The 21,740-nt window shown below is 47.5% G+C and overlaps 2 protein-coding genes across 4 annotated transcripts in view; one reads left to right on the forward strand and one right to left on the reverse strand.

The window, feature by feature from the left end:
• Nucleotides 1–305: 305 nt before the first annotated feature.
• Nucleotides 306–3,692, reverse strand: si:ch211-141o9.10 (probable endonuclease 4). 3 transcript variants are annotated; one of them, XM_063222082.1, is made up of 3 exons: nucleotides 3,518–3,692; nucleotides 1,664–1,828; nucleotides 306–1,055 (listed from the first exon to the last, which is right to left on the reverse strand). In XM_063222082.1, the coding sequence occupies exons 1-3, from the start codon at nucleotides 3,660–3,662 to the stop codon at nucleotides 814–816; spliced, it is 552 nt and encodes a 183-aa protein (XP_063078152.1). In that variant the 5' UTR covers nucleotides 3,663–3,692; the 3' UTR covers nucleotides 306–813. The 3 variants fall into 3 exon arrangements, with proteins under 3 accessions (XP_063078152.1, XP_063078154.1, XP_063078153.1); XM_063222084.1 differs by lacking the exon at nucleotides 3,518–3,692 and adding an exon at nucleotides 2,109–2,308; XM_063222083.1 differs by lacking the exon at nucleotides 3,518–3,692 and adding an exon at nucleotides 2,083–2,304.
• Nucleotides 2,766–21,740, forward strand: part of tnrc6ba (trinucleotide repeat containing adaptor 6Ba) — a 40,349-nt gene continuing 21,374 nt past the window's right edge. Inside the window, exons 1-10 of the mRNA XM_063220895.1 lie at nucleotides 2,766–3,058; nucleotides 4,484–4,571; nucleotides 4,847–4,868; nucleotides 5,610–5,782; nucleotides 6,977–7,280; nucleotides 10,731–14,630; nucleotides 15,654–15,818; nucleotides 16,588–16,775; nucleotides 19,154–19,234; nucleotides 19,927–20,145. Of these exons, the coding sequence (XP_063076965.1) occupies nucleotides 4,515–4,571; nucleotides 4,847–4,868; nucleotides 5,610–5,782; nucleotides 6,977–7,280; nucleotides 10,731–14,630; nucleotides 15,654–15,818; nucleotides 16,588–16,775; nucleotides 19,154–19,234; nucleotides 19,927–20,145 (5,109 nt within the window). The 5' untranslated portion in view covers nucleotides 2,766–3,058; nucleotides 4,484–4,514. The remainder of the gene's footprint in view (nucleotides 3,059–4,483; nucleotides 4,572–4,846; nucleotides 4,869–5,609; nucleotides 5,783–6,976; nucleotides 7,281–10,730; nucleotides 14,631–15,653; nucleotides 15,819–16,587; nucleotides 16,776–19,153; nucleotides 19,235–19,926; nucleotides 20,146–21,740) is intronic.

A 21,740-nucleotide genomic window follows, 5' to 3' on the forward strand; every position in this document is an offset into this window, starting at 1 on the left:
GTGGGAGTTTCCCAGATGGACTTTCACTTTCACAGTTAGAGACAGGGCAGGAAAGAGGAAATGTAAGGAATAGTTAATATACTTGTTATAAATGTGCATCCACATTATGGTGATAATAATGCGCAGATGTCGTTCTCCAAAGCGATACAAAACTCAGCATCGCATTATGCGCTCTGGGGATCATTTAAGTTATTACCTTATTCTACAAGTTCTAGTACAATTTAAAAAAAAGTTAGGGCTAAAATAGAGTAGAGTAGAGTAGAGTACTTTTAATCCTCAAGGAAATTAGGGTGCCTAATGTATAAATCCACAAATACAAAACTTACACACAGACCTTATACAGATAATTGTACATTACAGTAAAAAATATAGCACACTAATAAATGATAAATGACTATCATCATATTTTCACAAAACAGGCCGTGACTCCCACCGAATGTGAAGCTGGCACACACAGTACCAATCCATTGCTTACTCATGTTCAGTTTGCATTTTTGAACCAGTGAACCTGTACTTGATATTCATGTCAACAGATACTGGCCTGGGTAAACATAAAATCTGACTCGGCTGAGGTGCTACTCTGTTCATTTATGTGTATACTGTACGACGCATACACATTTTCAGTAAAACAGCCAAGTAGAGCAAACAAAAAACATATCAGGTGTGTACGTATGTATGCGTGTGCGTGTGTATGCGTGTGTGCGCGCGTGCCGTGCGTACGTGTGAGCATGCAAGAGCAATAGAGCCAGACCAAGATTTGAGATTGGCAATGACTGTATCGTGATATGAGAGATGGGGAAACAAAAAACAAATTCAACATGTGTTGTGCATGCATGGCCTGGCACCTTGCTTGGGCGAGCCGCAGTTCATCAAATAGGACCCGTGTGGGAGGATGTGGTTGGGATTGAAGCCGTGGGACTTGCAGGCCTCCTGAAATTTGACTGCGGCAGCGCCGTCTAGGGCAGGCCTCTGCCAGGAACGCTGAGAGCCCAGGAACAGGGCGAAACTCCGACCCTTCATTTCCACACTGGACTCCACGGCTTTCCATATTCCTCCTGTAATGCACACCGTTTCATTAGCCATTTTAGAAATGGGGCAGAAAGCACCTACAGCATACTATATTTCACACTATGAATCAAAACACATGATTTCCAATTGCCAATCAGTCACCACCTCCAGATCATAAAGGACAGGCCACAGAAAGGCACAGTCTGTTTGTCACAAAGTACCATTTTGCCACTGTCAAATAAAGTTGGGCAAAAAGGCCAAGGTACCCAGCTTTGGGAAGACAATCCACATTATATCAAAAGTTGTTTTGTATGTTTTCCCCAAATATCAGTGTCTCTGCCCTTTCCTTCCTTTTGGACCAACACATCTGATTGCAATTGACAATCGTCACAGCTACAGTAGGCATATTTAGTCAGAGCCAGGTGGAGATGTCAATAAGTGAAAAAGCCTGCAAGAAGTACACAGGTCAGGTGTCACAGAGCCACGTGTAGGCCTATTATTTTGTATTTGACAGCACAGCAGTGTGGCTGCTGCAGCCTGGTTGTCCTCCACTCCATCACTAGGCTACCTGGTTGAAAGCATGGCCATCAGCTGTACGATTTTATGGGTCAGATAACTGGCATTTGTTTGAAGTTGGCTGTTGGAGGGGAAATACCTGCTATGGACACGTGTGCTCCAATGTACTTGTCCTTTCCCTTTCCATGAGTCTTTTCATTGACTGGTCGGTGCTTCTCACCTCCACCGACTTCATCACCTGGCTCGGTGTCAGGATCAGCTTTTCTCTTCCTCTCGCTTCTCTTTTTTGTTGCCATTTCTGTTACTGCATGAAAAAGGACACTGCAGTTGTAAGAAGTATTGCATCTGCAAGAACATTTCAGTTGTGATGGGAATGGTTTTCTAACCTGATTTACATCATGGCAAGAGTCAGGTTCAGGTAAATGGTTTTACATCGGCGTAGTTGTGGCTATCCCATTCCCTTCTCAACAAGCTAAGTAGCCTCAATACAATCAGGTAGATAGATGTCAACATATCTTATGTATCAATACGTTCCAAAGAAAACTGATGAAAACTCACTATTTGAAGCCACATTGCCTACTCACACAAGACCAGGCGATTGCTTTGAACGGGTAGGCTACCACGCCAACAGACTGGAGGATACACTACAGCTCGACTTATGGAAAACTTTACTCCTCCAAACGGTTTAGCGCCACACTCTGGCCTGTCTGTGCCGTGTTGCTTGGCCTTCTCTGGAGTCACCACACACCATGTTTTCTCAATAATGGAGAAAGTTGACTTTCGGGACATTGTGGGTGCAGTCCCTTGGTTGAAAGGTTGTCGAATATAGATGTGAGCATAGTGTGCACGTGCATGCTTGGTTGCTACCATGCTGTCATCTGCAGGGGATACAATCTCTGTTTAGGCATGCATAAATAAGTTTTATGGATGACAACGCGGTTGCAAACCACGCCAACACATGCTGCTGTCTGATATGGATTTTATGTCCATTCACATAGCCAGCTCTCTCCCCATTCATATTTAAAATATGACGTCATTGTTTAGATTGCCTTTGGCAACGTTATCCACGAGTGGCAGATTTTGTAATGTTAATTGCTGCGAAAAGAACAAAAACAAAATAGTCTTTATTGCCAAGCCATGTTTCAAAAACAAATACCAGGGACTGGCAAATTCGTAGTCACTATACTTTTAATACTGAAGGTCAAAAATCTCCCTACCCTCTTCCGTCAGAGTTACTGAGCTACTGGCTGGTCAGACTCTTCAGCGAGCAGGAAAATGGCCGACCGTCAAGCAACTGACTTTTCTGCGCTTTAAAAACGAACATTCTGCTTATTCGGTTTACATAATCTATTACATATTTAGGTTACAGATCAGCATTTAAAGTTGGGTGTTTTCTTTGTTAGCTGCATAGTTACTTGCCCTTCGGATAAGTATTGTATTTCACATAGCCTCGAATGCCTCAAAAGCTAAAATTTCGCACTGAAGCACTTTAGCTAGCCGGATAGCTAGCTATATTTCATATGTAATTCCTAAGGTGAGTAAATATTTTGCTCTTAAACCTATTTAAGTTGCATGGTTACAATCGCATTGCTTGGTTGTTTGTGGAGTACTATGCAGGGAATGTACAATAGCTTGCATTCTCCTGTACGTCGTGCCTCCTCGATGTAATTCCGTCGACATATGTGCTAGGGGAGAAACTAAAATAGCTAGTAGGTAGCTAGCAGCTACCTGCTCAGCCAAGCCAACTGGATTTTGTAGTTATCTTGTGTTTGAGTATACGTGAGGTGCTAACAATTTTATATTACTGCAGTGCACATTTGAGGTAGCGTGCATGCATGTCAATACGTCAACGCATTCCGTTTGTCCACCCACGTACTTGGGTTGTGAGGGACTGCTAACAGGATTGCAAGTTGTAAGGCTAACATTTTGTACCTCTCGCCCTGTTGGTTGGAGAACTGCCTGCTAGCTAGTGCTGGCGGCAGGCTAACCTTACCTTGGCTTGTGGTGGGTACCTCTCGTGCTTGCCTAGCTAGACATTTTCCTTTAGCTACGGTTTTCTTGATGAAATTATAGCGAAAGAACGAAAAGAATTTGAACACGGCTATGTAGCAGCCATGTAGTGGCTTGTTGCTGTGCATGCATCATGTGAAGCTGTGTTATTGGTTGTGTTGCTGTATTACATTGTTCATTTGACGTTATTGGTTAGCTAGCTAACTACAAGAAAAAAAGTCCATCACCATTTTGTTCGTTGACTTGATAAGAGAGCTACATACAGTAAACTGGGACGTTTATTTTTGTGAGCACTTCGTTGCTGCTGGTTTATCATGTCTAAATAAGAGCATGCAGGTGTTTATACAGCGTTTCCTGTCGCTGTAATCGCAGTGATGAACGCTTGACACTCAAAACCTTGCACGTATGTATCAGAAACCCAACCCCAAGCTGCACATTTTACAGTAAAATCTCACAGGCCTCAGCCTTCAATCCACCTGGTTGAGGTTGACATCAGTTGTAGTGTAACTTGTTGAAGATATGCCATTGTGCAATTCTGTTGGTCATTTACGTTGCAGTATAACCAATAAAATGTTGTCTTTATGATGAGTCCTTATGATGAGTAATGGGCCTGGGTCAACACTACCCATAATATCCAAAATACTAATTGAATGAGGAGGACTTTATTTTGGCTTGTAACTTATTAAATGTAGCTATAGGTTGCAAAGCATTTATATTGAGAGTTATGTGCCATTGCAAAGAAATTACCCTGTCCAGGCGTGGTGTACAGAGCCATTACACTGTACTGAAATGTTGACAACCCCTTGCCAAGGTTGTATGTGTTAACAATCTGTATACATTCATGCTTAGCTCCAGGGTATGCATGCCATCTTTCCGTTTTGCAATGTGGTACTGGTACAGTGTTTTTCCGTTCTGTCCGTCAATAGTAATAGGCTGCCTCTCCCTTCAGAAAGGAGCCACGGGAAAGGGAACAGCAGTTCATGGAAGACAAGAAAAGGAAGAAAGAAGATAAAAGAAAAAGGGAAACCTCACAGAAGGTACAGTAAGTCCAACTGTTCTCTGAGCCCTTACCCTGCCTTCCTATACTGGGTGGGTAGAGTAGGAGAGTATTAAAGCATTGACAGCTATTCATAACGGCTGCTTGTCTGACATTTTCTGCGTCGTTCAGATTAGCATACCAGTGTTGAGTAGGAATGAAACACGTTAACACCTGTCTAATGTTGGCTGATTGCCATAGGAATGAATTATGTCATGCATGAATACGTTTTATTTATCTGACGTTTCCTTTTTTTCCTCCCCCGCAATCTTTCAGGTTGCAGAGCAAAAAAACAAAGGTACGTCTGTTCATTATTGTGTCTCTGATGCTTCCTTTCCTGCCTTGTGGTTATCCTTTTTGTATTTGCTTGTTGCTCGGGGATATCATGATTGAGCATTCTTTGTCTCCTCTCCTCTGCTGTGCCATCTTCTCCCCTCCTATCTTCTTTTCTTATGGTCTCTTCACGTCTTTTCTCCTTCTTTTCTCTTCTCCTTCTCTCCTCTCCTCTCCTGTTCATCTTTTCTCCACCCAGTCTCCCTCCTCTCCTTATCTTATATCATGTCTTTAAGTCTCCTCTCCCCCCCTCCTCCTCTCTTCCTCAACACCTTTCCTCTCCTTGTATCATCTCTTCACATCTCCTTTCCTCCCCTCAACTTTCCATTACTCTTCTCCAGCTCTCCACCACCCCCTCTAACTACGTTATGTTAGCCAAGTCTGCAAATGTTTTGGAGTTAATTGTAGCCTAGAAGGTTATAGGACTTTAGGTGACAAATAGATTACTTAAACTGTAGCTCTATTTTCCCTTTTTTGGAGCTTATATGCCTTTACTTGGACATGAAAGTAAGTGAGAGAGTGTGATAGTGAGAGAGAGAGACTGGGAAGGATCGGGAAATGACCTCAGGTCAGAATCGAACCCGGCTCCCTGATATGATGCCATAGCTCTTTAGCCCACTGAGCCACTGTGTCTAACTCTCTCTTATTCTTACCTCCCCCCCCCCCCCCCCCCCCCCCCCCCCCCCCCCCCCCCTTGTTTCCTCAGTGCCAGAATTGACCAAGCCCCCATCCGCCCCATCTCCTGCCACCTCCAGCTCGGCGGCCTCCGTGTCCTCCAGCCCTGGCCCGGTCTCGACGCCCACGGCTAACCCCCCCTCCGCCTCTTCCTCCGCCGCCACCGCGGCTGCTGCAGGCACCACCCCCTCCTCCGCCTCCCAGGTAGGGCTTGGTAACAACAACCACCACACGATACAATCTGTTGCGTATCACTGTGCAGGGGTCACGATACAGTACACATTGCGATACATGTGATATGATACGATATGTATTGCGATTTTTCTTGTACTGGATAGCAATTGAATGCCAGAATGCCATGCATTCTCAATGTAATTTGGCCTTTGGACTCATTAGCTGTGTTCATTTATAAGGGCAAATAGTTTGTGCCTACTGGTAGGCCTAGTGTGTTTTCACTCCTAAATAAGAGTGTGCTGACTAGGCTGGGTAATGGCAAAAACCTCTATCTCAAAAGAGTCACGATATAGGGGTCAAGATACGATGCATGTATCGTGAAGAGACCCTGTGCGATATACTGTCACATAGAAAAGTAATCTATCCTCCTGTGCTCCTGTTTTTCCCTATCTGGTGCACCACAGGAAAGGACTGAGTTTTAAGTACCAGTAGAGAAAACAAGTCATCGGAGAATCTGATGTGGAAGATTTTTTCTGCTTGTACTTAGAGCAGTGCCAAACTAACATTTCGACATTACCTTGTCTTCATCAAGGGTTCTGTATGCTCGGAGATTTCTTCGCACACTTTTAATTTTTGCTCCGAGGGGATTAATAGGCGTGCGCCATGTTATTAATCGTTGCAACTAGAGGGTTGATCAACCTCCTACAATACAGTGAGTAGCCAATATCAAGTACACACCTTATCTTTGACTTTCTGTAAATAAATGAAGCTACAAAGCATGGGTAACACATTTAACTAATGTTAACCCGCATTTTCCTCTCACAAATTGTCAGCACGTCGAAGGTTAGAAAAGGGAAGTAGTTGCATGTTGAGAGCAGAATTGTATATTTATGGTTCTGGTTGAGAGGACCAATCACAGTGGCTGCTGTCCGTGGTCATTTGCGAAGCTTCGCAGAGACTGTCACATTTTGTCCCCATCAAAGAGACTTGCCGTGCACCTCAAAAAACTATCTGTGACAAGTCTTTTTGGCTTCAAAGTCTCTGTTGAAGACCTGGCAATATAATGTGATAATATATGCATGGTAATATAACGTCGAAACTTTAGGCACTGCTGTAAATAAAAGTGGAAAATGATCTTCCACATCTGAGATGCTCCTTGAGGTGATTCTCTTTTCTACGATATAATGTCATGACAATATTTTTTTTGCACACCCGTACTCCCAGGCTGGTGGGAACAATGCGAAGCGGCAAGCGGTGGCCCCCAACGGACAGCCCCCCGGCCCCACTGGTACCGGCCCAGGCTCTGGCTCAGGCCCTGGCTCTGGCACCGGGACCCAGGCCTCCTCTACACAGCGCTACATGCCCCGCGAAGTGCCCCCTCGATTCCGCTGCCAGCAGGACCACAAAGTGCTACTGAAGAGGGGTCAGCCACCACTGTCCTCCATGCTGCTGGGGGGAGGCAACAGCGGGCCAGGGGCGGGGCCTGATGGAGGCGGCGGCCCCGGCTCGACGGTAGCTGCTGTAACAGGTGAGGGCAACACTGCTGTGTGTGTGTGTGTGTGTGTGTGTGTGTGTGTGTGTGTGTACAAGAGTGTGAGGAAGAGAGAGGTGGGGGTGGTGGATGCCAAAGTGTGTGTGTGTTTGCTTAAAATAATGATGTTTCTCAAAAGCACTGTGGCTAACCAGTTAGCAACTTAGTAGGTTGGTTATGGGAAATTATGTATTGCAACCAAGTCAGCTGCTAATTTGGTTATGAATGATGCTGTCGAGAAACACACCCCTGCCAGATATTCATTGCTGTCGTGGTATTGCAATAACCAATGAGAATGATTTGCAATTCTGACTGCGATTCCTGGCCTCTCGCTCCACAGCAAGCCAGCCAGCCACTTCAAAATGCTGTCTAGCGGCTAGCGCAAAATGGGTAATCAGACAGACACGAATAGCTGGTGTGGCCTTTGATGGTGAGGGAGTTAATGGTCAGGTCAAGAGCAGAAGTCTTTTCAGTGACTTAGTTGGATTGGCCTGTTATTGGCCTGAACGGGGTTGCCAGATGAGACGATTTGATGATTTCCAGTCCAAAAAAATGCCCAAAAGCAGCCAGGAAACAGTAAATCCTGCTCAGTTTTAACTAAATTCTATTGAGTTCAGTGGTCACACAGTAACTCACACTAGACGGAAATTAGCCTCTTGGCTACAATCTTGTATATTTAGCATTTTTGTTTAAATGCTGGCAATATATGCTGTCCCTTTCTTAAATAAAGAAACTCACCAAACTCACAATGCATACATATACAGTAAGGCTGTAACGATACACCCAACCCACGATTCGGTTTATATCACGATATATGACCCACGGTTCGATATGCCCCACGATTTCACACAAAAAAAATTTGGAGAAAAAAAAAATTGAAAAAAATAATGATAATTATATGAAAATAAATGATATATATACTTTGAAATTAATATATTTTTTGCATTTACCTGCCTGCATTAATTTTGTAGGTTTACAAGGCTGAATGATGTTGCAGATATAGGCTACCACTGCAACCTGTTCCCAGGTGTTGACATCAAAACACAACACAGAGAAATAAGGGATATTAGTTCACCAAGGGAAAAGGCTTATAAATAAGCTAAGATCATATGTTGAGAGAGAGAGCGAGAGAGAGAGAGAGAGTGAAAGAGAAAGAGAGAGAGAGAGGTGGGTGGTCAGGGTGTAGGCCTATAGTCATTGGCAGCTGTCTTAGCCTACTTTATCAAACATTAGGCCTATGCCTATCCAATTAATATCCAAACATTAAAACAACACTGGCCATATATCGTCAGGAAACATGTTGTATTAAGTTAGGCTACTTAAAGAAATGCAACACTTAATTTTGATTAAGTTAAATATTTCTGTAGCTTTTTTTGATCGTGCAGCAGCGCCTGCCCGTAGCCTACAATCAAAACTCGAAATTAACCTGTTAGTTCTCACTGCTACGTAACGCGCACGTTTTTCGTTTTGTTTTGTGGTTTGACATTTTGTCAAGAGCGAGAATGAATGCAGAGGCTGAAATGGAGCATGCTTTCTGTTTATGTCGGCGGTAATTTTACAATATAGCTTAAAGATCGCCTCTCAACGTAATTTAAATAATATTGCCGTGTTCCCAATTGTTATTGAATGTGTTACGCGTTGGTCCTGTTTTAAAAAACGTTCTGGTTGCTTTGTTTCAAGACGTTTTTGCAAGCTGGCAAGGTGGCTTGTGGAGAAACGAGAGAGTGTTCCGTGTTTCTCGTGGAAATGCGTCTCTGATTGGCTCACTCCTCCTGCTCTCAAAGAAACGCGTCTCTGATTGGCTCAGTCCTCCAGCTCCTGGAGGGAATGTAATGGGAAACAGAGTCGCCACTTCCCCGGGTGGTACTGCACTATAGGGGCGCCAACGGAGGCGTGCAGGCTCCATTCAGGGCTGTGCTCTTTCGACAGCGACCCCTAGGCGAGCTGTAGGCACGGAGCAACCGGAGTGAGCAGGCTTTATGTATGAGGCTTTGTGCTGTGTGTGTACCTGAGAGTAGCAACCAGCTGATAGCTAAGCTAAGCTATGTTTCGGGCCACCAGACGTTGCTTGTTTTGAAAACAAGCAGAAAAAAATTACTCGACATGTTTTTAGATAAATGGGTCGATATAAACCTTTGTGGGCAACGCCTTCTTTCGACGTGACGAAACACAGAAAGGCTTTCGTGATTCGCTCGTTTCTCTGCATTATTGATGTAAATTGGGAAACACCGGGAAACACAGCCAGGAGAGTTGACGCACCGCTATGAGAGCCTTGCAAGTGAGTTTAACTTGGGGTGACCGTCCGATCTTCGAAAGGAGTGAGTAAAACTGAGTTTTATCGGAAGTTGGCCTTTAACATTAATGTAGGAAGAAATAATGCTGCCTAATATCCTGCCTATCGACCTCAACGTTCGTCCGACTTCGGGCACCTCCCTACAAGCGATTCCAGGCTGGTTTATAGGCAGGCGGAGCATCTCGTGCGCTCTCTCTCTCTTTCGCGCTCTCTCTCTCTCTCCGCTCCAACATCAAACTCCACTCGCAATACACCGCGCATGCATGAGTAAAAAAATATTGACACGTTTATCTGCTACAATGCTACACGGATCCATTGACTTTCACCAACTTAGCGACATATTCCCTCTTTTAACTTGTCTTAAAGCAAGACAACGCTTAACATGAAAAATAAGACACTTTACCACCTTTATAAACCCTGGCCAACGATTTTAACTGTATTAAGCCCAAAAATAGTGGCATACCCCTTTAAGCAGCCCAATTAGACAGGAAAAAAAGCAGCACTGCCTCTGAGTTTAATAGGCTGATCAAAGCTGTCCTGTCTGAAGGCATTCTGTAGGAACACTCCTGTCCTGGCATGACCTTGTGTGACTTTCCTTTCTTTTTAAAAAACTCCCTGCACCCACCTGCAGGGTTTTTCCGTCACCCCATCAACAGTTTTCTTTCTAAGATCTCTGAAAGCCTGATTGGGCTGCACAAAATATGAAAACGTACAAAAAAAACCATATCACTGTACATATCAGAAAACTTAAGTATTCTGGAACCCTTCTGCTGAGAAATTATCTGGAAATATTTGTCTTCTTCCATTACATAGTCTCTTCATTGTGTAGAACTTAGTGGTGAAGACCAACCTGCAAGATGTCAAGCAACTTCATTCAAGCAATTGGTTTCTATTTCACGTATCATCCCGACTGCATCGACTTTTGAATATTGCACATACTGCAAGATCATGCTGCCGCAATTGTTAATTCATGTCCAATTCCATTAATTTTACTTCCTCCTCCACTCTGCTCTCTCTTTTTCTCTGTCTGATCTGTCTATGGCTCGCTCTCCCCCTCTCTCTTTCTCTTCCCTTTTCTCTTTCTCTTCCCCTCTCTCTCTCTCCCCCTCTCCCTCTCTCTCTCTCTCTCTCTCTCTCTCTCTCTCTCTCTCCAGATTCCAGCCAGGGCTCTGTGGTGGGTCCCGTTGCTGCTCCCCCACTACTGCCCCACCACACGTCATCCACCTCCTCCCCATCATCAATCGCTGCTGCTGCTGCTTCTTCTACGTCTTCGTCTCTTTCTTCTTCTTCGTTGTCGTCGTCTTCTACTACTTCTTCGAATTATGCAAATTCCACGTGGGGGGCCAGCTCTGGCAGCCAGCTCCTCTCTCAGGGCAGGGAGAAGGTGATAGTGGACAGGTCGGACCTGGAGGAGTGGCCCAGCATCGGTGCCGCTGACGGAGGAGGTGGAGGGGGTACGTTGAGAGCCGGAGCTGGTGGTGCTGAGGCCCCAAAAGGGGGCCCAGAGGAAGTTGGAGGCGTAGTAGGAGGATCCAATGGTGGTGGTGGTGGTGGTGGTGGTGGTGTTGGTGCGGGCGGGATGCCCAACTGCAGTGCCTCATGGGGCGAGCGTCACCTCCAGCAGCAGAAGGCTATGGGGGTCGCTGGAGGAGCAGGTGGAGGCAAGCCTGGTGGTGGTGGTGGTGAGACCGGCAGCCCCTCTCCACCTTCCAACACCTCCAACCCACCTAATGAATGTATGCAGGCCACTGGCGCTGGCGGTCTCGTCGGTGGTGGTGGAGGAGTCTGGGGGCCGTCGTCTTCTTCCTCCCTGGGAGCGGACGGAGGAAATGCAGTAGTGGCCGGCTCAATGCCCCCCTTATCCAAAGCCTCCTCTCTCCTGGGATCCATGGACGGCTCCCACCACGGTGGTGGTGGGAGTAGTAGTGTAGGAGGAGGAGGAGGAGGAGGAGACAGAGGAGGAATTCCTGGTGCCAACTTCAACCCCAATGCCAACCCTTCTGCCTGGCCGGCCCTGGTGCAGGACGGGCCTGGATCCGGGTCTGGGGCGGGGGCGGGGGCAGGAGGGATGATCGCGGTGAGCGAGGGTGGTGGTGGCGGTCCTCTCCTCCCACACCCTCCCTCCACCCATTCCCATCCCCACCACCTCCAAAGCTCGACAATGTCATCTGCCAACGCCCTGTCGTCATCCTCCGCGCCGGGCCACCCTAATCTTTCTGTGAATCTTGCCTCTCATCAGCAGCAACAGCAGCAGCACCACCACCACCCTCTTCACCAAATGCAATCCAGAGACAGAGCGCCATCGGAGTGGGGTGGCACTGGCACACTGGAGCCTGGAGCAGGACCAAAAAACATGGCGGCGGAATCAGCCAACGAAGCTGGCATGGACTGTAGTAATGGAGGAGGAGGTGGCGCGGGAGTTGGCGTCATCGGCGGGATCGACCCACACACGGGAGCTTCTTCCTCCTCCTCTTCCTCTTTGACCTCCACCAACGCCTCATTATCATCCTCGTGGAGGCCTCAGCCTTCTTCATCATCTTCGTCTACTTTCCCCAACACCAATAACTCCAACAAAACGGGTGCCTCAAGGACTGAGCCATGGGGTGATGGTGGAGGGGGAGGCAGCGGAGGGGGAGGACCAGGCCCAGGAGGGCACCCCGCCTCTGGGGAGGTCGGGGGAAACACCTGGGGCTACGCTGGAAGTGGAGGTGGAGGAGTTTCGGCAACAGATGGCCGAGGCGGCGTGTCTGGTGGCTGGGGGGGAGGGAGCTCGGGAGGCCAGGGCGCTCAGACCCCCGGTGGTAATAGCGGGGTATCTCAGGGAGCGTGGGGTGGGGTGGGTGAGTGGGGGGGTGGTGGTGGTGGTGGTGGTAGTAGCAGCACAGGAGGAATGGGTGCGGGGGTGGGAGTGGGAACGGGTGGCGTAGTGGGCAATCCGCACAGCTCAAGCAGCAGCAGTGGCGGCAGCAGCAGGGGCAGCGTGGCAGGGGGCACACACCATGCCGCCAACAGCAACTCTGCTCCTGGCACGACACGAGCATGGGACAATCAGAAAAGCGGAGGAGGGAGTAGTGGTGGAGAAGCAGACCAAGGAGGAGAGTGGGGCGGCACAGGGAGAGGAGGAGGAGGAGGCGGAGGAGGTGGAGGAGGAGGTGGTAGTGGAGGTGGCGCCTCCACATCCAGCGGTGGGGGGAACTCCAGGAGTGGCGGCAGCGGCAATGCCGGTGGCAACTCACACAATCAGCACCATCACCACGGCAGCCATCACCACCACTACCAACGCGGCAGCAGCGCCCCGCACCCGTCCGCCACCGCCGAAGTGGCCTTACAGAACATGCTGAGTCGGAGCGACTTGGACCCGCGCGTCCTCTCCAACACCGGCTGGGGCCAAACGCAGATCCGGCAGAACGTGGCCTGGGACCTGGATGCTGCCGCCGCCGCCTCCACCACCTCCACCACCAACGACAGAGACGGTGGCGGTAGAGACAGAGGGGGCCGATCTTCTACTTCTTCTTCCTCGATGTCATCATCAATGGCGGCGTCCGCTGCCACCGGCGGGCCATCAGGGTCCGCTGCTCCGTACCCGGGCCACGCTTCGGGCCCGTCGTCCACGACTACTGATCCGATGGCGGCGGCATCGTTGTCGTCGTCATCTTCTTCTTCTTCTTCTTCCATGATGCCTCACAACTCCAACTCCTCTTCCTCCCATGGTGATGGTTGGGACAGCAGCAGTGCCTCCTCCTCCCACACAGCACGCGGTCCTCATCCGCCACACAGCAGTATCCAAAACACCGGCGTCTCACAATCGGGCGGCATGATGCAGCAGTCCAAGGCCATGGGGATGGGAGGAGGGAATGGAAGTGGGTGGGGAGGGTCAGGTGGTACAGAGAGCCAGGGCAAGGGAGGCGGCGGAAGTGGCTGGGGGGATGTTCAACAGGACAGGAGGGAGCAACGAGGGGGTGGGGGTGGATGGGGTGATTATGGTCAACAGGGTAACAGGGGTGGTAGCAGTGGGGGTTGGGGAGGTGGTGGTGGTGGTGGTGGCGGAGGGCAGGATGAGAAAGGGACCGGACGTTGGAAGGATATGGGCAGGGATGGAGGAGGTGGCGGGAGCAGCGGCTGGGGTCAGCCTGGGAACAGTGGAGGAGGTGGGGATTGGGAAGCCAAGTCGGGCACCAGTGGGTGGGGGGACAGCAGCAAGCGGGACAGCGGTGGGGATACAGAAGTCGGCACATGGGGTGGGACTAGTGGGGGTGGTGGTGGTGGTATGGGGGGGGGGGCGGATGCAACGCCCAGGAGGGCGTGGGGGGCAGGGGGTACAGGGGGAACGGGTGGAGGTGGTGGTAGTGGTGGAGGAGGAGGAGGAGGGGCGGGAGACATGGGCAGCAAAGCTCACCACCAAGGCTGGGGTGGTGGCAAGATGCAGCCGCCGCCGCCAATGTCGTCGCAGATGCCAAACAGCCAGCAGCAGGCAGGCGGCCTCAAGGGCCCGGGGCCGCCTCCCACGCACCAACAGCAGCACCAATCACAGGGCCAGGGGCCGCAGCAGCTGGATGGGTCAGCAGCAGGGTCCATGCAAGGGGGCTGGGGGTCCCACCATCATCATACAGGCGGTGGTGGTGCTTCCCAGGCCCAGAGCCAAAGCGGTGGGTGGGCCTCCGGGCCCATCCCTAGTGGTGGATCATCGGGTAATGCCGACGCGACAGAGCCCAGTGGCTGGGAAGAGCCATCGCCGCAGTCCATCAGCAGGAAGATGGAGATCGACGACGGCACGTCTGCATGGGGGGACCCGACTAACTACAACTACAAGAGCGTCAACCTGTGGGACAAGAACGGAAATGGCGCCTCCTCTGGTGGTGGGCAGCAGGCGCACAGCGGCCAAGGCCCGCCGCCGCCGTCGTCTTCTCAGCACCAACAGCAGCAGATGCAGGGTCCAAACGCGATGCAGCAACAGCAGCAGCAGCAGCAGCAGCAGCAGCAGGGGCCGCCCGGAAGGCCTTCTGGGAACCGAGACATGAGCCTCTCGCACCCTTCCAACAAGGCACCTCCGATAGGTGAGCGAACAGCAACGCAACGTTGCTGATGTTGTATATATGGTTAAGGTTCTCATAGGCAGATATCAGCTTCTCTCACATCCCAACAAGGGACCTCCAATATGTCAGGTATAAAACCTTCCAAATCGGCATCCCAAAAAAACATTAAAGTAGATGAGTTGGGGAATCGTGTAATTTTTATAAAAAGAAAAAATGTGCTTACTTCAGACATGTTAAGACATGAGCCTCTGCCAGAACTCTTTAGGCAGTCTTAAGGCACCTTCGATAGGGGAGGGAGCTTCCAAACATGGTTTGGTGGAGATTATGGGGTGGTTTGGTACCTCGTCCAAGAACCTCAAATGACATAGGTATTCTTGTTTGGGGTGAAATTTGTTTACTGTTTGATGTAAAAGGCTTTTTGAGACATGAGGGATATGAGAACCCATACAACTCCAACAGTAAGTGAAGCAAATTAAGTAAATGAAGGAAAATACAATGCAAATTGTGAGGTGATTTTGCATCACAGTGGTTACTAGGGTACAGTTTACCCCTAATCAAGACTGTATCTCCCCAAAGACGCATACGTAGTACAGGGTTGAGACTTGTGCATTTTAGGTAAAGTGTTAAAAGGTAGTGCTGGCTGAGAAAAGGTAGGTCTGTTTTGTCGATTGTGTAATATTCTGGTTCCATACACAGTCAAACTGAGTACGACAATATCTGACTTTGTATTGTATGGTGAAGTCCCATAGAAAATCACGTTGCGACCAGTGTTATTATTATTTATTTTTTATTGTTTTTTTTTTTTTTTAAAGAAATGACGATTCACTGCCCTAAATGGAATTGCGTCACAGGGGACTAGACGAAACTAGTTGGTTGCGAAGTACCTTTTTTCCTGAGGTTTTTTTCCACTTTAGTTGCTGATTTTACAATTCCATTCCTTTTGTTAACCCCCTCCCCTTGTTCCAAGTGAATATGAATGGCCCTTGTGTTTGACACGCTTTCCCCTTTGTGTGTGCGTGTGTGTTTTGTTTTTGTGCTTTGTAGCTCCCTCTGGTTGGGGGAGCGGTGGTTCACCCTCCAGCCCCTGTGTGGACAACGGCACTGCAGCCTGGGGGAAGCCCACCGAAGCTGCCACAGGCTGGGGAGACCCAGACGACGCCGGCAAGACCTCGAGCTGGGGCAACCCTTCCACAAATGCCACAAAGTCTGGTGAGTCACTCTTAGAAGAGACCATATTTCCTCAAGCATAATAGTCGGGGATACTATCAGCAAGAAAACAGTTTGGTCCTGTTTACAAATAGGGATAGGCTACAAATAAAATGAGTCTTTCTATAGAAAAAGAGTGAAAGAGGCGGGCTATTATTGGGGGCCCAGGGTATTTTTTTCCTTTCTTTTTTGGGATGGGTTTGAAATGTGTGGTTATGGTGCCTACCTCTTTACAATACAGCAGGGGTAGGAGAAACACACATTGACTGGACAGAGCAAAAATGTGAGTAGTGGCGTACCATGGTGTAAATTTTGTTGTTTGCTATCTAGATGGACCTTTTTGCCATTTGTGCCATTGTTCAGTAAAGCTATTATTCATCAGCATTCCAGAACACCTCAACACAGGACTCTAGAATCCATCAGCATTCCAGAACTGATATTTTAGGATTCCAGAATTCATTAGCATTCCACCTCACCTCACCCTATGTTCCCCCCTCACCCTGCTTAAGCATTTTTTTCTGACAGTTATACTGATGTGGTGTTGGCAGAGGTTTCAAGAACCTGGATCATAAGTTAAAAACCCTGTTAAAGTCAAAGTTTCCTTCCAATAGAGGCGACTTCACTTATCTTCACGTTATCTGCCTATCTTGAACAGCCATTACCATGATTTGATTCAGAGCTGTTTGTTGTCCAATTAGTGGCAGTTTTTTTATTCTTTACAAACCTGGGATTGACACCTCTTGGTCTGTTGTTGTTGTTGGTCTCTCTCCAGGTTCCAAGTCTATGCAAGACGGTTGGGGCGAGGGCGAGAGCTCAGTGAGTGCGTCGCGGCACTCGAGCTGGGAGGACGAGGAAGAGAGCGGCGGCGTGTGGAACAGCGCTGGCTCTCAGGGCAGCGGCTCCTCCTACAACTCGGGCGGCTGGGGGCAGCAGGGCCACGGAGCCAAGAAGCCCAGCAAGGTAACATTCATTCATTCATTCATTCGTTTATTTATTTATAGTGAACTCAGGTAAATTGGACCACCTTGGGCCATTTGCTTATATGCAAAAAAAGTTGCCCAATTGACCTGAATTCACCCTATTTATAATAGTTTTTTTGCCCTTTTGTGCCTTACTATGTGATGGGATAGTAGAGAGAGGGCAGGAAAGGGTGAGGAGAGAGACATGAGGGGGTGAGGGTGGGGTTAAGAAATTACCTGGGGTGGGAATCGGACAGTACGGTGTAACAGTACGGTGACTCAGCTAGAGCTGCTTGGTCCCGTGGCTCAAACAGCTAAGTACTCTTAAAATTCCATTCAATTGATGATGGTAATGATGGTTAAGTTTTACACAGCTCCTTTCTTAAAGGGACAGTTTCGTCAATTTCAACGTGCAGTTGTATTGCTCACGCTACCCTTGACTTGTCAGTACCTGGTGATGCCACATTTTTCGGCTCAGCCCTTTCCGAGATATGAGCAATTCTAATGGGGGCAGCGTTTGTTTACATTTTTAAAAAATGAAACCTAGGCCAACTCCAAATATTTTCCCAAAAGGTACTGCTGTTTGCTAGTTGTCTGCTGATGTTTTATAACCTTTTGGATGTTTTGGGGAATAAATAAAAATGTTTTTTTGAAATGTAAACAAAGAGCTGCCCCCATTACAATGACCAGGATCTCGGAAAAGGCTGAAGAAAATAAAAAAAATCTCAGGCACTGACAATTCCAGGGTAGTGTGAGCATTACAACTGCATGTTGAAATTGACCAAACTGTCCCTTTAACACCCAAATTCGCTGCAAGTGTTATTTAGCCCAGCAACGTACTTTTTGATTCCTTACAGTTCAATTTACAGTTAAATATATGGCGGGGCCTTCATTACTGAAGCATATCAAGGCCTAGGCCTTAACTGGAACCAGGCCATAGCTACAGACAGGTCTGAACAGACCAGTGTGGAGTGGAGTGAAGAAAGACGAGCTTTTGTGTGTACACCAGTTAGAATATCTCCACACCACTGGTACAGATGAGACGTAGCGTGCTCTGGGTGCTCCTAATGACCTTACGTCTCATTTTTTCTGTGTTAAATTGGGTTGAAGGATCTACATTATTTAAATGACCTACATAAGAATCTCTACTACTACAACGATTCTTGTCTAACATTACTCCACCAAACTGCTGACACTAAAGAGACATAAACCTGCTGGCATGTTTGTGCTGCAGTCCCACAACGACTTCCTTTTTAAAAGATTCCTTCTGGCTACCAACACACACACACACACACACACCTCTTTAGTGTTGTGAAGTAATGTGAACCTGTTCAGTCACGCCAAGCAACCTTGTGCAAGTTTTAGCATCGAAATGAGAGAGGAGTTATTTCCTTCCTTGATTGTGCTTCTGCTGTCTGTGTAGTGCTATAGTGGATGCTGATGAGTGACTAATTGCTTTGTGCTACAGGGCAAGGCAAAGATGAACTGCACACACAGATGAGCTCAGTTTTACTCCCAACGACAATAAAATGGAGTAAAAGGGAGCTCATCTGTGTGCAGTTCATCTTTGCTTTGTCTTGAACTTTACGTTTTGGCCCTGCACCTGGCTAAAATGGACAGTTGGGTGTAACACGCTACAGTAACATTACTATTTTTGGTTAAAGAGTAGTGTAACGCATTACTAAAAATGTGGTAAAAATATTACTGAAAATGTGGTAGCGAAACGCCGTTCTAACTGTGACCCCTTCTTGGCCTCTCTCGGGTGCACAATCATACAGAGGGCTATTCGGAGGAAGAGAAAGGTGAATCCTCCCCTTCTCCTAGTTTCACTGGTTTTGAAGACATGGAGGAGCACTGATGAACTGTGTGTGCATTTGGAAATACCAATGCCTGTGTGCTCCCATTCCGAGACAAGTGCGGTTTGAATTTTTTTTGTTTGTGAACATTTTTGGAGCTCTCGCATCCTAAAGCCATCCTACAGCCAATTATAATATACCGTATTCGCTGCAATATAAGACAAGGTTTTTGCTCTTAAAAAAAGGTCTTTATTTTCACACTACTTAAAGTCACTTCCCTATCACTGCAAATGGATGTGCATGACGTGAGTTTTGAGTGTGATTTGTGCTCCAGGGCTACTTGAAAAATGAGGAAAGGAGGTCACTTGCGCTCTAGCCTTTTTGGTGCTCACAGTTTGGACTGTATTCAGTTGAAAGCAAGCTGGTCCACTTCAAAGGAGACTGGGCCAAGGATGACTGGAGCACACAGGATACGTTTTGCTGTTTATTGTGGTGCAAGCTCCTTTTAAGTGGACCAGCTTGCTTTCAAATAAGTATAAATGACTTGATTTGATGATGGATTTGACTGTGATTTGTGCTCCAGGGCCCGATGAAGAGTGGTGGAGGCGGTGGAGACTCCTGGATGAACCCCATGACTAGGCAGTTCTCCAACATGGGGCTCCTGGTAAGACATGTTCAGGATAATAACATTTAATTTAATTGTTATTATTTTTTAAACACCAACCCTTTACTTTGTACTTCTGCAAGAAGTGTGTGCTATTGATTATGCCCTCGTTTGTAAACTTTATTGGATAAAAGTAGCTGCGAAATGTAATGTTAAATAAAATGTTCACAAGTTTGTTATGAATCATTGCAAGTGTTGCATGGTCAGCAACGATGCTGTAATTCTGGTTTGATGCACTTTGCCAAGGTGGTTTTGTATTTGCATGTTACCTGATAAAATTAAACAAAATGGTCAGGACAATTACCTGTAAATGTAATTTTCTTGCTGGTACAGTTAATGTTATGAACCATTTTTGCACCAATTTTGGCTTTGCAGGACCAGCAAAGATGCTACAATTCCCTTTCAAGGTGTTTTAGAGGCATTTTGTCAAGGCGTATTTGCATGATGCCTGTTTAAGATTGGAACAAAATAATCTTGACTTCTAGCATGGTGATGTCAGGGTTTGTTTGAAGTCTTTGATGCCTTTATATGATATGAAAGTGTGAGATGGAGACAGGAAGCCAATGGGGAGGGGGGGGGATTGGGGAATGACCATGGGTCGCAATTGAACCCAGATCCATGGCGTAGGCTGTGGTGCTTCTGATGATGTTATATTTTGCCATTTCACCTTTGACCTGTCCACCGCCCTCCAGGGAGAGGACCCCAGTAGTCGGACACTGGACCTGGCCCCCGGGCCGCCCCAGGACAAGAAGCTGGATGGCGAGAGGCGAGCCATGAGCATGAGCGACTACAATGGGGATCTGCGCAAGGGCCCGCGGGCCGCCGCCACTGCTGCCGGAGGAGCGGGACTAGTCTTCCGACCCAATTCCAAAGACGTGGGGCCCGTCGAGACTGGAGCCTACGGTGACAAGGTATGTTCATTACCCCTCCAACACCACCTTGATTTCATCATAATGCCCCTCTTCTTATTAGAAAAATAAAATGGACTTTTGCCTCCATAGGTAACTGAGTGCGACCCGCTCTATGTTTACTTCTCAATGCCCTACTCTAGTATACTTACTCCTTTATTATTTAGATGGCTAGTTTGAGAGAGAGAGACAGGAAATGAGTTGGGACAGAGAAGGCGCGTTGAGGACTAGTAGTACTGAGTACTGAGAACCTAGATGAAGAAAGATAAGGAAATGACATCGGATCGGAATGCAACACAGAACCCCGGCCTAACTGTACGGTGCCACAGCGCCCCACAATTATGTTTTTATATAATGTAGTGTTGTACACCAGATTCTATAATACAGTGGAATCCGCTTATAGTGGTCACGGATATAGTAATCAACCGCTTATATAGATCAAAAAGCTTGGGACAGAATCATTTCTATACAAATGCTGTTTAAATAATTCGTTTACAGTGATCAAAAATCCGCTTATAATGTTCATTTTTGTCATTTTATGAATGTAAACATGTGCAAAAAGTATTGAAAAACTCAGTGTAGCCATTTCATTTTTTACTCTCGCGATTCCTTTCCCGACGTCTGCTTCTGTATATGCCAGATAGGTTGTAAGGGTATTGCGCGAGACTCAACTCGCCACTTTTCCGAGTGGTAGCCTACTGTAGCCTACTCTAGGGGCGCCAACCGAGGAGTGCAAACTCCATACAGTGAATGGGCTGCGCTCTCCCGACAGCACCCCAGTGAACTGCAGGCATGGCTCGACTGAGTGGGGACGCAACCTGTTTACATAGAAACTCTCTGGTGATGAGGCTGTGTAGGCCTACACATGCTTCTGTCTCGCTAGCCAATGTAGCCTAACGAGTTAACACCGGGCAGCAAGCACGTGAATCATGTCTCTCTTATTCTGGGAATGAAAAACATAGGCTCTTCGAAACGTATGAAAATTTACCAAAAACGAGCCAACGAGATGTTTTGGTGAAGCTTGGCATTCCTCAGTCTACCTTGTGTTTAAATTGCAACAGCTGTACAGGCTGCGTCTCCCCACGAGTCCCTCCCACTCCCCCTCGCCCTTCTCATCTCTCCTATGCCAGCAAGCCCAGCGCGACTTTCCCAATTCCAACCAGTTCTTTGCGTGGCTTTTTTTAAACGGTGTCCAAAAAAAAAAACACGTTGTAGGCTACTACTGTACAGCAGGCTATGCAACAGTGTGTTATTTATCGGCTTGGCAATTTTAAGTGCGCAGTCTTGCGGCGTTTTGCATGCATAACCTGAATCACACTGTGCAGAAACTCGCCAGAAAACGTTTGTGGAATGGGAACTTTACAAACTTATTTGACATCATAAGAGATGACGACCCGTGCGTGGTCTATGCTTTGAAATGCATGTAAGCCTCGTCATTCTCAGCGCTCATTTTTGCCAGACATGTAGAGACAAAAAAAGGGGTGAAATAATACAAATTCGGTTTTAGTAATCAATCGCTTACAGTGTTCAAATTGGCTCGGACAAACGTGACCACTATAAGCGGATTCCACTGTAATTCTTCTTATGTATCTATTTAA

Source organism: Engraulis encrasicolus, chromosome 17 (genome assembly GCF_034702125.1).
Source record: "Engraulis encrasicolus isolate BLACKSEA-1 chromosome 17, IST_EnEncr_1.0, whole genome shotgun sequence".
Taxonomy (NCBI): Eukaryota; Metazoa; Chordata; class Actinopteri; order Clupeiformes; family Engraulidae; genus Engraulis; species Engraulis encrasicolus.